At 42.8% G+C, this 17356-nt stretch overlaps 2 protein-coding genes across 8 annotated transcripts in view; one reads left to right on the plus strand and one right to left on the minus strand.

Annotated features, from left to right (window-relative positions):
* The first annotated feature begins 541 nt into the window (after positions 1 to 541).
* PDCD5 (programmed cell death 5) lies at positions 542 to 5862 on the plus strand. Its single transcript, XM_039558132.1, is given in 7 exon segments — positions 542 to 583; positions 585 to 608; positions 2452 to 2492; positions 3658 to 3719; positions 4155 to 4246; positions 4477 to 4548; positions 4925 to 5862. Coding segments are annotated over 7 exon segments (381 nt in total). The 3' UTR covers positions 4973 to 5862.
* Positions 5863 to 6578: 716 nt separating this feature from the next.
* ANKRD27 (ankyrin repeat domain 27) overlaps positions 6579 to 17356 on the minus strand; it is a 55150-nt gene continuing 44372 nt past the window's right edge. For 4 of the 7 annotated variants that reach the window (XM_010396517.4, XM_039558129.1, XM_039558128.1 and 1 more), the window contains exons 22-29: positions 16793 to 16915; positions 14864 to 15061; positions 13771 to 13890; positions 13107 to 13268; positions 12133 to 12241; positions 10624 to 10705; positions 10023 to 10095; positions 6579 to 8240 (exon numbers count right to left, since the gene is read on the minus strand). In XM_010396517.4, the coding sequence (XP_010394819.2) occupies positions 7971 to 8240; positions 10023 to 10095; positions 10624 to 10705; positions 12133 to 12241; positions 13107 to 13268; positions 13771 to 13890; positions 14864 to 15061; positions 16793 to 16915 (1137 nt within the window). In that variant the 3' untranslated portion in view covers positions 6579 to 7970. The other 3 variants (XR_002044881.3, XR_002044880.3, XM_019284210.3) reach the window with 3 other exon arrangements.

A 17356-nucleotide genomic window follows, 5' to 3' on the forward strand; every position in this document is an offset into this window, starting at 1 on the left:
AGCGCTCCTGGGCTGACCCCGCCCCACTCCGGCTCCTCACGCCAGCAGCTCCCAAAAGACGGGCAGCTCAGGAAAGACAAGGAGCTGCTGGAGAGGGTCCAGCAGAGATCACAAAGATGACGAGGGGTCTGGAGCATCTCTCTGATGGGGAGGGACTGTGAGACCTAGGCCTGGAGAAGAGTGAGAGGGGATCTCATCAATCCCTACCAGTACCTTCACGAGGATGGCGCAAGGCTTTGTTCAGTGGGGCACAGCGGCAGGGCGACAAGCAACAGCGGTAAACCAAAACACAAATTCAACCCCAATATGAGGAAGAACTTCTTTACACTGAGGGTGGCAGAGCTGCCCAGGGAGGAAGTCTCCCTGTAGAGTCTCCCTCTCTGGAGACATCCCAAACCCACCCAGACGTGCCCCTGTGTCCCCTGCTCCTGTGAGGGGGTTCGGGGATCGGCGGTAGATTGGCCTCGCCTGGCGCGGGCGCGGCGGGACGGGGCAGCGCTCGGCGGTGGATTGGCAGCGCCTGGCGCGGGAGGCCTCAGCCATGGCGGACGAGGAGCTGGAGGCGCTGCGGCAGCGGCGGCTGGGGCGAGATCAGGGCCGAGCACGGGGTGAGGGGAACGGGGGGATCAGGGCCGGGCACGGGGTGAGGGGAGCGGGGGGCGATCAGGGCCGAGCACGGGGTGAGGGGAGCGGGGGGATCAGGGCCGGGCACCGGGGTGAGGGGAACGGGGTGGATCAGGGCCGGGCACGGGGTGAGGGGAGCGGGGGGATCAGGGCCGGGCACGGGGTGAGGGGAGCCGGGTGGATCAGGGCCGGGCAACGGGGTGAGGGGGAGCCGGGTGGATCAGGGCCGAGCACGGGGTGAGGGGAACGGGGGGATCAGGGCCGGGCACGGGGTGAGGGGAGCCGGGTGGATCAGGGCCGGGCACGGGGTGAGGGGAGCCGGGTGGATCAGGGGCCGAGCACGGGGTGAGGGGAGCGGGGGGATCAGGGCCGGGCACGGGGTGAGGGGAACGGGGGGATCAGGGCCGGGCACGGGTGAGGGGAACGGGGGGATCAGGGCCGGGCACGGGGTGAGGCAGCGCCCGACCCTCCGCCCGACCCGCTCTCGGCGCCCCTCGGGAACTGGAGGGGAAGAGGAGAGGCCTCTGCGTGACCGAGCCCGGGGGGAAGCGGGCAGAGGTCCGGCCGTGCCCGGAGCTTTGGCTGGAAACGGCACTGAGCGCAGCCCCGTCCCTTGCCGCCACCTGCCTCCGCTCCTCCTGCTGCTGCCCTGGGAGGCTCGGCACACGAGCGTTCCCTTGCCGACCCCTCACTATTCCATCGATTACCTTCCTAGCTTTTCCAGCCATCTCAGTTTTTAGAGCTGAATCACAAAATCACAGAGTTGTTAGGGCTGGAAGGAACCTCTGGAAATCATCCAGTCCAACCCCTCACCAGGGCAGGGTCACCTGAAGCAGGTGACGCAGGAACGAGTCCAGGTGGGTTTGGAATGTCTCTAGAGATGAGGACTCCACGCTCTCCCTGGGCAGCTGCTCCAGTGCTCTGCCACTCTCCATGGAAAGTTCTTCCTCATGTTGAGGTGAAACTTGTGCTTTAATGGTCATTGCTCCTTGTCCTGTCGCTGGGCACCACTGAAAAGAGATGGACACCATCCTCTGACACCCCTTGGAGATGTTTATATGGATTTATATGAAGTGTCAATTTCATGTTCTTGTGAAGGATCTTCTCTACCTCCGACCAGCCCCATTTCCTGTATGGTTTTTCTGTCTTGCTTTCACACTTTTAAATGTTACCTGTAAAATCTGAGGTGTTGATTCCATATAAAGTTCAGGTTTTTTCCTTTTTTTGTTACTTGCTTCTGAATAGCCATCACTAATAGTGACTTGGAAGTTTGCCCCCTTTTATTTTTCATATGTACTAGTGTTTAATGCAGGAACCAACTCTTGTAGAACCCCTCTCATTAACTTTTCATTGGCTTCAGGAGTTAGACTTGATGATCCTCGTGGGTTCCTTCCAACTCAGAATATTCCATGGTTCTATGATTCTGTGATTTCAGCTGCCATGCTGACAATGTGTTAAGTTTCATTTTACTTATCCTTAACTTACTCTAATGGGTTTATAATGCTTTTGTCAGTTTTCTGGGCTTTGGGGAAGTTCATTATCTCAGACCTAAGGGGAAGGCCTCTTCCTGTCCAAAGCCACAGGAGTCTGTGGATAGACCCAGGAGCAGCGCTCACCCCACTGTTGGCATTACTGTGTTGTGTGGAAAGCAGAGTGAGGCATATTTATTTGCTAGGGCAGCAGATTCCCATTTCCAGGATCTCATCCGTGGTCAGGCGGGTTTAGCAGGCAGGTTTAGCTTCCATCGACGCTGCTGGAATATTTTAACTTACTGTCCTGTGTGGAATGATTCTGGATTGTGATATTTACTCTGATCTCCTCCTTCAGGATCCTTCTGCTGATCCGTCGCAACAGGAAGCAAAACAGAGGTATAAATGAGACTATTGAATTTTGGAATTGCATCCAATGATTTTTAATTATTTACTCTTTGGGGTTTTTTTTAGTATTTAATTTCTTTGGAATGATGCCCCACTTTTTTTTTTTTGTTGCTGGGAAAACCACCAACAAAGGAATTGAAATGTCAAAGATTTCACAGAATCACAGAATTTGCTACTGGTGTGGCTCCCATGCTATGACTATACTGCCTGGAGCCTGCTGGGGTGGGAGGGCATGATGAGGAAGCAGCAGCAGCTCATTTTCACTTGGGACTTGCCTGAGTTCAGTAACCTTGTGACCTGTAGTGATACAACAGGGTGGTCTGGGGAAGCATCATCCCTCCCACTGTCACCTTCTGGAAGGCAGAATCCTTGCCTCTTCAGGGTTGGTAGGAGTTTATGATCCAAGTCTTGAAGGCTGGCAGAACTCCCAAACTGGTGCTTTTTGTTAGTGGTGAGTTTGGGGTTGGGTTGGGCTATTATTGCAGTGGGAAGAGCCTTTCCTAGTTGATTTGATTTTTCTGAGATAATGTATTGTGGTTAAAAATCTGAAACAAAATGATGTGTTGGAGCTTAGTGTGGGAACACTGCTCAGTATTTGTGCTAAGGGAAAGACTGAAAACAAATGTTTGAAGAGCTGACTTTGCACAATCCAAGTTTGTATTGACTAAAGTTTCATAAACTAAAGCTCCAGTTTTGCAGATACTTATTGTCAAATATTGTAAATATATGGAGACTTGGTGAAAAATTCTAAACACATAATAAATGAGGTTTGGTTTGGTTTTGGAATTGCATGGCCAAGTCCTGGTGCCTGCTCTACCATCCACTGCCTTACGGTGAATTCCACTTGTATAAATGCAGGATCTAAAGGGTAGCACAGCTGTTGTCTCTTCAAATACAATCATGAGCAGTGAGAAGGTGTAAGTATCAAACTGCACCTTCATTTCTTGGAAGATGTGGCCATCTGTGTAATTTCAGCCTACACAGAGCTGCCCAGGACAGGACATGCTGTAAAAGATACCATGTAAATGTAAGGTTTGCAGTGACTTCAAGAAGCCACTTTGATGAATCAAAAGTCTTCTGTAGTTTGCTGTTTCGTGCATGTTATTTTAGGTGTTTGAAATCCCACTTTCAATGTGTGGTTCACTTTTCCTTGCAGGGAAGCAGAGATAAGAAATACTATTTTAGCTCAAGTTCTTGATCAAGCAGCTCGTGCAAGATGTGAGTATCCAAGTAACTTTCGAATAAAAAGTACTCATCTAAGGGACTCCTCAAAAGGGTGTGTTGTACAGAGGCCAGACTAGAAAAATACTATTGTTGCTGAGAAAGTAAAACTTGCAGCTTTTCAGATGGCGATATCAGAGCTTGAAAGGGAGAGGCTAATGGGTATCTGAATTATGTTAATGTTTTGGGGTTTTTTTAAATTAGTAGAAGGAATTATACTGAGAGTCAAAATGGTTTAATCAGGAGCAAATATTTAAAAGTAAAATAGAACTGTCTTGTACTTGGCATCAATGAAAATGCCTTTTTCAATTTATTTCACGACCCTGGCACAAAGAAGACGGTTTCATAGGGACATTTCTCACTTTTTAGTTACTAATGAAGGTATTTGAGAATGTTTTAAACCCAAATGAACAGAGCCTGTTTTTGTTGCAGTAAGCAATTTAGCACTTGTGAAACCAGACAAAGCAAAAGCAGTAGAGAATTATCTTATACAGATGGCAAGATTTGGACAGCTAGCTGGAAAGGTGAGTATATTTCCTAATTCTTTCTCACATATATTTGTTTTTAAACCAAATTCACTCTAAAAAAAAAGACGTCTGTAATAGATGTAAATTAAATTAACTGTAAATAGCTTCTAAAGACTATGATACAATTCCATCAAAGACCTTTTGTAAGAAGGGAAATTGTGATTCAGTTGTTTGATACTAAGCATCTCTCAGAGTGTGTTTATCCATGTTTTGTTTCGCTTTCCTAGGTATCGGAACAAGGTTTGATAGAAATACTTGAAAAAGTGAGCCAGCAAACAGAAAAGAAAACAACAGTGAAGGTAAGTTTTCTTTCCTAAATGTAATGTTGTTACAAAGTAGAGCAGCAGAATTGCACATATGGGACCAGTTCAGGGTGGAACTTTGTATTTGCACCTCTTCCCCTGCCCTGGTGAGTGCTGGGATTCCGTCAGAGCAGTCCTACGGACAGGAACATGTGCAGCAGTTGCCCTGGGGCCAGTGTGGTGTGTGACAGAGCCTGGCCCAGCTCTGTCCTGTCCCACTGGGCCAGGCAGGGCCTGGGGGGGGAGCTGAGGAATGGGGGTGGCTGTTCTCCCCAGGCAGTGCCTTCATCACCACTGCATGGAGTGGGAAAGGTTTGTGCCAGCCCGCATTTACCATGACCCTTCAATTTTCACTTTATGTATTTCATTTTAGTTCAACAGAAGGAAAGTACTGGATTCTGATGAAGAGGATGATTATTAATACTACTGTAAGGCTGCCAAACACGAGCCTGGGAAAATGCTGTTAGCAGGCAGAATGCAAGATCTGAAAATGTTTACGCTTCTTGACTTTTTTTTTTATTATTATAAAAGGCCAACAAACTTGTAAAATAAATCTGAGAAGGGGGATTTTATAACTTAAATTTTTGTAGTATAAGAGGCCTGAGCAGTGTGGGGTTCCCCATGGCTTCATTAGCATGAATGTTTTGTTGCCCCTTAGTCACTGTAAGCTCTGCTTTCAGCCACTGCACACACTTAACTTGCTGCTATTGGAGATAAAACACAGGAGGAGCCAACTGAGAAGCAGGGAACAGCCACTGAGAGTTTAAAGTCTTGCCTCCAGGCTCTGTCACAGAAGTGTTAGAAAGGAGATTCCCTGAGCCCCTGAAGGATGCCTGTCCAGTCATTCACTGGCTCTCAAGTCCTTACTGGAAACTTAAAAATGAAAGTATCAAAATAGTGTTTGGACCAGGGGGTTCCTATCCTGCAGTCTGTGTAAAGAAATGTTACCCTGTGAGTTCCTGAACTCTCTCAAACAAAGCAAGTTAACTACTGTGTAATACACAGCACTGTTCAGACACTTGGTATTGTGTATTCTTACAACTACCTCCACTTTTATCAAATGGCTGGAGTGTTTCTTACCTGGAAAAAAAAAAGACCATTTTCCTAAACTCTGCAACTCCTGCATGCGTAAAGTAAAACTGAACATTTATTCAAGAATATGGTTATGGAAATCAGTAGGATGCATACTGTAATGTGCTGATAAACACTCTCCCACCACAACCCCCTTATCTGACATAATTTAACAGGATCATGTACGATTCCAACTGCAGTGTTTTTGCAACAGAATAAAGTTGTTTCAAGTGAGCACCAGTGGGTGTGTTTTTCATCTTGCCTGAATGGAGTTAAAAATATTAAACAGTTGTTATTTTTGTTTCATTTGGTCTAGACTGGGCATTTTGCTTCTCTGTGTATGTAGTTAGGATGTCTTAACTTTAGTAATACCCTGAGTGTGCCAAATTTCTTCAGACTAATCATCCTTGTTGAGTTTGAAGCCAGTGTGGTGAACTGATTTTTCTCATCCATATAGTTGAGAAATCTGAAGAATAATTTAGTTAAATGCATGCTACAATTAAAACACAAGCAAAATTCTCACTGTCATTTGGAAATCAGATCTGTGGAAGTCTACTTTATCTTAAACTTTAATATCTGGGTTATTCTTGCTACAGGTGAGGACCAGTGAATTACTCTGGATCACCTTTATAGTGCCACAAGAAGGAAAAACCTGTTTTATCTCTTTCCTTTTGTGTCTTTTGACTTGTAATAGCTCAACATGCTTTTTTCTAAAATGTGAATATAGAGCTAGAAAAGGAGGTTATGTGAAAATGCTCAGTTTCACTAACAATTCTATTTTGTACACCTCTGTGGATAAATCTAAAACCACACAACTTAATAAAGTTATCTGTAAATGTAGGAAGAAGGAAAGTCCAAGAGTAAACACAAGGTAAAGTCTTCAAATGCCTACAAAACCAAGCAAGGAAATCTGTGTAATTGACTCAATGCTTGGACAAAAGCACTCAAAGAAAACAGTATTTTCAAGAGTTCTTTTACTAGTTTTTTTCTTTCCATCATTTGGCACAAATCCAAGGCACATCAGAAAATCAGATGAACTCATAAATTATTAGAAAAATAAACACATTACCCTCAAATCCAAATGTCATTTGACATTTTACCTCTTAGATTAAAAAGCTATCTGAAAAACCCACCACTTTGTCTTCCAGCTTTGTATTCTGCCAGGCAGTTTACTAATACCACAGTTAAAGAATTATCTATACAAATAGTTCATGAAATAAAATGCAAGCTGGATGTGATGAGCCAAGAATAAAAAAATACTGCACTGCAAAACCTGGCTTGTGCTATTTACACCTTCTCCTCCCATAACCAAACAGTAGAAAATGAACTTCAAACCGAAGCAGCCACTTTGTAGTTCCCTGTGAGCTTTCAGTTCTTCAGTGAGCAGCCCAGGGAATGGGGTAGGATTTGGCCTATTCCAGCCAGTGCTCACTGATGTGAGAAGTACCTTTCATAATGGGAATTTCACCCTTTTAAGAGCAGTCCAGAGCAGGCTCCTAAGCAGTTTTGTCTGTGGATGTTGCCCAGGTTCAGAATCATGAGTACTTGTGCATTGTTGCATTACTTGCTTTAGAGAAGGGGAAAAACAATTTTGTGTGCCCTTGGACATGATTGCTTCTGCTTTTTTATTAGGCTGTGAACAGCAAGTCCAAAGTATAGCACTGTCAAAGGCTCTACTTTTTCCCCAGTATCTTGGCTCCCCTGTAAGAACTTGATCTTGCAGCTCCAGTACAGGGGAGCGTTGCTAAGAGATTAGCTAGGATTACACCCCTTGACATTAATAATGCAGAGGTTATGGACTATTGTTTGCCCAGCTACTGAAATATACAGAAATATATATTATAATGGTTTGTAACATTACAATAAAAATAGAGATATTTCAGTTACCTCTGGCAATAAATACCTTGTTATCCAATATATCTTTATATATATATAAATATATTTAATTTTCTGAATGTAGTGATAAAAACTGAAAATGCAAAAATTATTCAAAGACTTTTAAAACAAAGTGGGCAGCTGAAAAATACAATACAGGGTTTCATTTGGTTTACTGTTACATAGAACTTTTTAGTAAGTGCTAAATAGAATAGGAAAGTAATTTTGCTGTCTTCATCTCATTACATCCCTGTTTGTGAGATCAAGAATGATCTGGCTGCGTGGTCACCTCCAACATGAACGGAGGAGTCAGTCTCCAAGGTGCCAGAACATCCCAGCTGTGCTGCAGAGCTGGCCTGTGTCTGCTCTGAACCCAGGTGCATCAATGTCACTGACATCTGACACAGTGAAGGGCTATTGAAATTCACACCATCAACTTCCTCAGCTTTGGGCTTCAAATCCGTGCTCCCCTGTCAGTGATCTGAAACGGAGTCATCACAGTCCTGTGACTGTAGAATACCTGGGTCTGCAGGGCTGGATGAGCCACTGTCCCTGCCCTCCTCTGCTGGCAGTGCCACATTAACCGTGTGTCTGCGCTGCATTAATTTACTCCTGTGAGGAGCTGTCGTCTCCTCATCTTCCACAAACTCACCACTGCACCCCGTGTCAGTCACCTGAACTGTGCTCTGGTCCAGCATTCCAACAGATTTTAATTTGCTTTTATCAAAGCTTTTAATAGCCATCTGTGAGGAGAGAGAAATGGTAAGTTAAAAGCATTATCTACTTCATTAAAAGGAAAATTAATATGGTGTTTCTTCAACATTATTATCACATTAATTTCATGGTATTCTTTACACTGAGAACACAGCCAAGATTAAAAATAGCATACTTTGTAAGAGAGTAGTTATATTTAGGCTACATATGAGAAAACAAGAAGCCAACCTGCCCCAGGCTACACACACCTCAGTACCAGACCTGAAAACATAACAGACATTCCAAAACTTACTTTCACCTCACTGTGCTATCACCCCAACTCTTATAAATACCTTTTGTAATGCAAGTCTCAATGCACTTGAAATTAACAGCCATTTCTTTTACTATTAAGAAAAGTGGAAGTAGTAACAGACAGGGTCACCCAGGCACTGTTGAAGGCAAAGGCAGTATTCCCTGCCTCCAGAGGTTACCTGTCAGGGAAGAGACACCCACCCTCCTCACCCTGCTTAGTGCCTCCTTTTGGTCACTCCAACGATTCATATCTTCCATTTGCACACCTGCTCCTACTTTTCCTGTACAGAGTGGGTGGCTGTCCTTGATTACTGGCCACTCTGCAAATGTTAAAATGACCAGGAGAAATAAAGAGAATCCAAGCATGCTAATGACAGATCTTCTAAGACAAGGACTAAACGAGAAAGTAGCTTTTTTACTGAAATAATGGCAACAATCTTGAAAAAGCTGCAGACAGAGATTATGCACATTTAAATTCACTGACAATTCAGAGCTGTACGGACTCATGAATTTGCTCAGCCACAGCTGTATGAACTCACAACCACAGCACACAGTTGGAGTGCTCTGTTACCTGGGTCACATATTAGATTTCTGACACCTGTGTACTGAAGTGACATACTGCTTTCAGTGAGCCACAGTTATAAAATCTAAATCCTGACTTTAAGTAATGAAATATCATCATTTAGAAAAAAATTAATAAAATCTTACAGCTTTATGGCATCAATTTAGTGTTCTCAAGGCTTCTGGCAAATACTCAGTCTCCTAAGGGCTCTAGGAAGAGTATCCCATTTTCTAGATGGACGTAAGCAGCAGAGTCAGCATTACCAAGGCTGTCAGTCTAATGATGGGCAGCTGCTGGACTAACCTGGTAAAAACTGTTTTGTTTTGGACAGGTCAGTTTTCCTCTTGATTTAGTGTTTCGAAATGACTCAGCAGAAGGTGCAATGAGAGTCAAAGCCACTGTAAAGGAGGCAGAAGGAGCACAAGTTCTGGGGGAAAGCAGCATCCAGCAGTTGGTGTGGGATGTCACTGTACCCCAAGCAGAGGTGAATCTATCACTTATGTTTGTGTCACAGCTGACAATGCAACATGCAGTTTGCTGGCACCCTTGCCAACAGTCTCCTTTTACAAGCAGACTTAAAGCAAACCCTAAGTTCAAACTACTGAAAAAGGTCTCTCTTACCAAAGCAGCCCTGTTTGGCTACAGCCCCAAGAAGCTGCAGAGTTTTTCAGTTCTAGGTTTTGCTGGACAGGACACAGAAAACAAGACAGAGATGAAGCCTGCAGTAAGAAGCTTAAGATGTTTAGAAGTAAGAATGAAGTGTTTAAGAGGTGTCATAGAAGCACCACTGAAGTTTGAACAACGATGAAATGAACAACTTGGCAAACAGGTCAGAACTTTTGTGATTCAACGACCACCACTAGTAAGCTTTCCTCTTACATGTACCCAGAGCAACAGCAGAGCAAACAAACATATTTGCTGTAATGTAAGAATAATCCAAGCAAGTATTTCCACTTACCTGGTGCAGTAAGTGATAGTCAAAATTAGGGACACTTTTATCTCTTGTTATTGTTCTCCTTAAGTGTTTTTCTCTGAAGAAGATTTTAAAGAGATCAAAGAAATTAAATGTCTTGACATAAGCCTTTTATAAAAGCCTCTCTCTCAGAAGCTCCACAAGGTGGAACTATCTCACCAGAGACAGGCAGCTCCCTGACCACACCTTCCCAGAATTACAGCCTGCTCATATTCCCTGTATTTCAGCATGGAATATCCATTAAGGTTTAAAAAGACAATAAGCAAAACCCAACCAGTGAGTGAACACCACTGCAGTATTTTTAAGCAGTCTGGCTGTGAAACACTTAAATGATGGTACACCAAGTATTAGTGCAATCCCAGTTTTAGATACATTTTCAAGCGCTCCCTCCCAACTCCAGTGAGCTTGTCGTGCCCAGAACATCTGCCTGGGGATGTGACTGTGCCAGCCCTGCAGGATTAACATCCCCTGTCACACCACCACGTCATGTGTAACCACCACTGACCCACTTTGGGGCTTTATTAGCAGCTGGACTTCTCCTTTGCTTATGGGAAACAACATACTCTGAGCAAGCTTCCCTGCTTACTTGTTAAATCTGTTAATTGATTGGACCAGTTGAAGTTGTCTGCGTATGGGATCATCGGCTTCCTCACAGGGCTTGGAATGCACTGGGGGTTTAAAAGAACAGGCACCTAAAATTACAACTGAGTCACACTTAGGAATTAAAAAAAAAACCAGTTCAGATTTTAAATTTTACACTAAAACTGTAACCATGCTAACTTGAATTAGAGCGGTGATTTGTCTTTGGAAATTTTACAAATTTTTAAGTTGCAGGAGTAAACATTCATCCTCAGATGAGCACTGGCCAAGCTTCTGAAGAGACTGTAATTCTGGACTTTGAGGCCCTGAATTCCAAATTTTACCAACCTGAATTAACACACCGATGCTAAACCACCTCTTCATTAGTGTTCCTTACTCATATCTTCTATTGCTCTTTTAGAACTATTCATAATATTTGAAAGAACTATTCTCAATTTTAGGCATAAGCATGCTGTGATTAATTGCAGGTTTCTATTAACCATTCACAATCTTTCCAAGGGAAGGAGGCAAGAGTTACTTTGAAAACTCATGGATGCTGAAATGGGCACTTCTGCTCCTCATCTTCCCTAATTCCTGCTTTGCAGCCTCCCTGTTTTCTTTCTACAGTCCTGGTGGCAGCAGGTCCTTTGCTGAGCTGTGCAGCTCTGGAGGCACAGCTTTTGTTACATCCCTCACCCCAGGGTAGTGAACTTGAAAATTCACCTGAAAAACTTCCGAGCCAGCACAATGGGAGTAGTGGATAAGGCAGATCAGAAGCTGAGGAGGTCATTAAGCTACATCTCAGAGGCTACTTAAGCACATTAAGATAGGGACCATGTGTCAAATCCTTTAAGGAGTTCAATCATTCAATATAACATATAATGTTACTGCTATTAATAAAGGGGAAGGTCAGAGTTAATACTGCAAGATAAAAGGTATCAAAATGATGGTTACTCATCCTTCCCAAGGCACTGGGGCCCTGCTGCAGCCCAGCTGTGCTGTCACTGCACCTCCCAGCTGGCACTGTGCCACCTCCTGCCACTTGCTCAAAGTCTTCTGCAAAATGTGCTGGAAGGTTCAGTCACCTCTGTAGCTCTCATTTCCGCCCCAAAATACGAGAGACAGTAACTAATGAAGAGTCACTCTCTGACCAGTTTTAGGGCAATGTATATGATGCCCAACAGTCATTTAAATCTGTTTTGCTTTGCTCTGAAATGCACAGCTATTATATGGTTAACTATATCATCTCAAATGTGGCATGTTTTTAAACTTTTTATATGTAAAATTTATACATATACCCCAAAATAAGTGAAAACTAAGTCTGAAGCAATGCCACGAGTATAATACAAAGTCTGCTGCATTTACTTACAGTGTTTCAGGTGTTTAGGTGTTACCTATCATAAATACGAAAAATAATTGACTGTCTATGCTAAATGTAAATCAATTACATAAAATACAGTAGCACATGAATTCCTAAATCCCTTTTTATTCACAGCAGTGGAAACATGACAGGTACCTTTTCTCCTTATCTTGACAGTAACGTGCTGCTCACTCTCCTTCTCTCCCTCTGCTGTTGTGGGGACACAGCTTGGTGCTGCTTCCAGCAACTTCATGATGCTTGAATTCTTGATTTTAAGAGTTTCCATTTTCACCATTATTAAAGAAAAAGAAAAACAGCAGTACAATTTAGTATTTTAGTTTGTGCAGAGTGTGTTAATTAATGCTTCCACAAATCAATACAAAAATATCTCATAAAAAATACCCTTTAAATCATATCATTCTGAGTAGGGACAAAAATCAGTGTTCCACAAGTCACACTGTAATGCAGTGATGATGCTGGAGTCTTGACCTCTTATTTTAAGCTGTATTATTTATGGTTAAGCTAATTTCAGTTTAAATGGTAACATACTAAGATTGATTCAGTACAGAATTTTGTGGTCATTGAGCTACATCTCAAAGGCTATTTAAGCACAGTAAGATAGGGGCCATGTGTCAAATCCTTTAAAGAGTGAAATAATTCTGTATAATTTAATATTACATATAATATTATTGCTATTAAAAAGGGGGAAGGTCAGAATTATCCATTGCAAGACAAAAGGAATCAAAAGGCTTGAAGGGCAGAAGACGGTGGCTGGAACAAGGCACATTGCTGCCAGTGCAACAGATTAGTGCAAGGTGCTCATTTGCCTACATCCAACAGTGCTTCTGCTCTCTCTGCCATTACAGAGATTTTAACATTAATTTTATTTAGGTCTGTGCTTTCACTCTTTCCAGACTCATCCCTTTTGTCTAGGATAACTTATTTTAGAAACACAACCATTTTCACAGGCCATAGGCATCACCTGTACACTGTACAACGAACAGGCATCTTAGTCTTTATATCCCACATAACTGCTGAATGCAGCTCAGTGTGTCACAGCCCGTTGTGACAGCAGCTGTGTTTGTTTGCTGTCCTGCCCTGTGCCCTGGCCAGGCTCGTGCAGCACTCACGGGCTCGGCGCAGTCCGCGGGGGTGCAGCTCCGCTCGTTGCGCAGGTGCCGCAGGGCCCCGTTCTGCAGCAGCAACGCCACCAGCGCCTCGTTCCTGCCCACCACGGCCTCGTGCAGGGCTGTGTTGCCCTTGGCATTGGAGAGGTTCACAGAGGCTCCGTGCTGCACAGCAAAGTGAAATCAGAGTCAGAAGGGCAGTACGGACCAGAGCGGTGCAGCAGCCCTGGAGCTGCGCGTGGACAGAGGCATCTGCACCAAGAGAGCAACAAGAACGCACCTGGGCACGATTCCCCCACCTCAAAGCTACAGTTTCATGGATCAGCTCATTTCATTTCTGCATATATCTATTATACATTCCAAGCTTAAGAGATATTTAAAAAAACTCCAACCCTATGTGATAGAATCCTAAGCAATAAAACCTAACACCTGCCACATAAAAGTTCCATAAAAACAGCTACGTGTACAATAGTAAGGTAATATTTATCAAATTAAAATCTGTGAAGGGATGGGATTGAAAAGAGTAAGTCAACAAAAACTCTTATTTTTTTCCCCAAGTAGTTTTGACAGAGAAATACTTAACTAAAAATACTGATCCTGAGGACTGGGTAAGTACAGATATCACATGAAAAACACCAGTTGAAGATTCTGTCTTCAGTAATCTTACCTGCAACAACAGGGCAGCAGTCTCATAGTGACCATTCGAGCATGCATAAATTAAGGGAGTATTTCCATATATATCCTTTTTATTTTGTTTAGCATTGTAATCCATCAGACACTTTACCACCTATTGAAAGAAGTAACAGCTTTACTCTTACTATGAGACTAATTTTCATACTTTAACATTAACTTTTAAAAAGAAAAGCAACTGCAAGAAAGGCCAGAAAATAAAACTCGAGGTATGTGAAAAACAAATATTACCAGTAACTTAACAAAACATCAAAACCAAACCACCACAGCAGCAGCACCCTCTTCCAAACTCATCACAACACTTGGAAGGAGTTCTTTATACTGTAATTATCCCATGAACTAATCTTTATTAACCTACAGCTGTGAGTTGTATTCTTGGCTTTTCTTGCTTCCCTAGTGCTTTATCTTCCCATCATTTTCAGAATTCTCTTTTTTTTCCCTCCTGCAGTCCTCAGCTCCTTATTTTTAAAACCTTGATTTTTCACTTTTCTGCATCTTCCCATCTGCCTCTCTGCCCCTGCTTTTTCATAATTATTTTCCCCTCTCAATTACTCTCCCTCCTGTATTGACACCCTCCCCTCATGGGCTCATGCTTCTCCTTCACTCCTTTTGCTTCCCTGACTTGCAGTGAGGGACGAGTTATCTGCTACCTCAAAGCTCCGCTTGGCACACGATCCAATTAAACGAGCTGAAAATACAGTAACTATTTAATACTGTGGCTACTGAAGATACAAGACAGAAACATAACCTGGAGAAAAAGGTACAGAGGAACATACACAGAAGATTCAGCTGCACAAGGGATTTTTCAAGCATTTGAAGTACAACAGAAGGGTTTTGCAGCACTTGCATTAAACCAGTATTTTAAGTAATTTATAAAGAAAAGGTGTCTACTGAAACAATTTCAGCTGGAAGTTCCCCTTTCCATCTGGAGATTTTAGACAGTGAAAACAAAAACCAAAACCGCCAAACTCATTCTCTCTGTTACTGCTTTAGTCTGGTTGATAATTTCCCCAAACAGCTTTCCACTGGTGGGCATGAGATAGAGAGCTTTGTGCAGAAGGCAGGGTTACCTGGGAGTGCCCCTTCTGGCAGGCCAGGTGGAGAGGAGCGGCGAGTTTGGCGTTCTTGGCACTGGCGCTGCCGCCGTGCCTCAGCAGCAGCGCCGCCAGCTCGCAGTGCCCGTGCAGAGCAGCCATGTGCAGCGGGGTGAAACCATCCTGGTTCGAAACGTTCACCTCCAGGCCACTGGCACAGATCCTGGAAAATTTCTGTTGAGGAAAACACATAATAAAACTATAAAAATAATCGTGTTTTGTTTTAACCAAAGAAATAGCCAAATACCTGTGAAGTTTATACAAAACAGGCAGATGGGCATTACAGTAACTTCTGCTACAGAGCCTAATCTGAGGCCTTCAGAAAAATCAGTAAAGCAGAGCAGCTTGGTAGTATTTTTCAACAGAAAAAAGACTTTTATTATTCTCTCTTTTCTTCCAACACGATAACTTCATAGAGAGAAATTCCAGGTAAACTATTCATGATATTAAAAAGAAGCTAAAGCAGCACAGGTTGAGACAAATGCAAAACAAAGTTTTTATACAGCTGTTAGGATGCTCACACTGGACATGAGTCAGTGTTAATGAGTTACTTTCTTTTATACTCTTTGAGATGGACATTAAACACCTTTTAATGCTACATGAAGCTTTAGGTAATAAGGATACAAACGAAAATTAATTTAATTCATCTGGAAGCAATAGTGGCCCAGAGAACAGACTCCCCCTGGGGAGTCAAGCTAAGGAAAAGACCTGGAGGACAATTTACACAGCAGTACAGAACATCCTCTTTCACTCCTCTTGCAAACTGTGGGTGCCTGACATTTACAATGGTGGCCAACCTTTAATTCTGTGTTTTCAGTGTGTGCCTGCCTAATACAAGGGGTAGGATTAATTAATAAGTTCCTTTCTCTTTGCATTCAGCAGGCAAGTAAATTCCACAGCAGATGCCATTCCCTCCCCTGTTAGCAATAAAACGAGCTTTAGGGACTCTGGCATCTTTAGCACATGATCTCTGCCCTGAAGGCACAGGGACACCCCTTACCAGAGAACAAAGCACGGTTTCAATGTGATGCATTTAAGGAAAACAGCACACTCTAAGCCTGCACAAAATAAACACACGGTGGCAGTAGGGAATTTAGAAGTTAAGCCATCTCACAGTGCTCTTAACCCCAAAGTAGCCACTAAACTGAAAATCTGTACTTTGGTTTATTCTGCAATGACTTATCCAGCCATGTACACCTTCAGACACCTCCTGGAAGGCAAGTAATGGAATTTCTACTTCCAAAAAGCTGGGATTGTTCCTGTTTTTTTTTTTTTTTTAAAAAAAAAAGAGATTAAAAAAAAGATAAAAAGTGTATTGTAAAGCCCTGTTCTATTCTACAGAGTGTGGTAAATTACAGGGAAGGAAATCTTTGCAACTAAAAAGAAAGTCTTTGTAAGTACAATCTCAGAAGAGACTTTAGATATGGCTTGTAGAAATGATACCATGCAATTAAAAAAAAAGACTTTATCAGCATTACATGGATTATGGGATTAGCAGGTATTCCTTGCTAAACTGATTACTAACAGGTAAGAAGATGTGCTGTGCCAGGTAGCAGTGTAAACTACAAAAGAGAACCAGAGCCTTGGAAAAGGATGTTTATTCAAAGTTGTCCAAACCTTCCTGACAGCACTCCACATATCCTAAAGGCAAACTATGAAGCTTTCTCACTCCATTAGACATTGAACAAGTCCATGAACACTGTTCCCGTATCCAAAATTTTTAACCATTCAATTAAAATAAGAGCTATTTCATAACATCAGATGAAGTGTGAAAATCTGTATATGGTTAATTGCTTTTTAGACAGAGAGACAGAGGTGCTGGGCAATATGAATGCTACTTCCCTGGAGCTGAAACTTACAGTACAAGAATATAAATTATTCTTTTTACAAAAAGAATATTCCAACCTTTTGTGCTGGCCCACATTTTGAGCACTGGCACAATGGATGGCAGAATTCTGGTTTTGATGTACTGGCTGTATCATCCTCATCTTCCAAGTCTTCTTCCATCCACTCCAAGAGGTAACGGACCTGGCATAAAAAACAAGTCCTTCTTTACAGAGTCCAAAGGTTCCATGTCCTAACAGATCTGTGTATGTAGACAAGTCAGATTTGACATACACTTGTGAGTCTCTCAGGGAGAGTACACAGCTACCTCCTGGCATCAGCTGCCCACAGGCTAAATTAAAAAATCAAGTGTTATTGTTGACAAAGCAGCTAGGAAGTTCTCCAAGTACAGTGAAATGAATTTTAAATGACTTCCTGCTGCCTAATCACAATGTCAGTGTTCACTCACTCTCAAACATTCCAAATCCTTTTAGCTCAGATTTGTGCCAGCTCATGAATTTTGTTTCATCTTTTGCTTTAAAGAACATAAGAAATGACAAGGATGACAACATTTAACTGATACCCAAAACTTTGCAGGGGCACTGACTTTCCTTAGGTCTGTCACTTCCCAGGAGTTGGACAGTT

This window comes from Corvus cornix, chromosome 11, assembly GCF_000738735.6.
Source record: "Corvus cornix cornix isolate S_Up_H32 chromosome 11, ASM73873v5, whole genome shotgun sequence".
Classification (NCBI taxonomy): domain Eukaryota; kingdom Metazoa; phylum Chordata; class Aves; order Passeriformes; family Corvidae; genus Corvus; species Corvus cornix.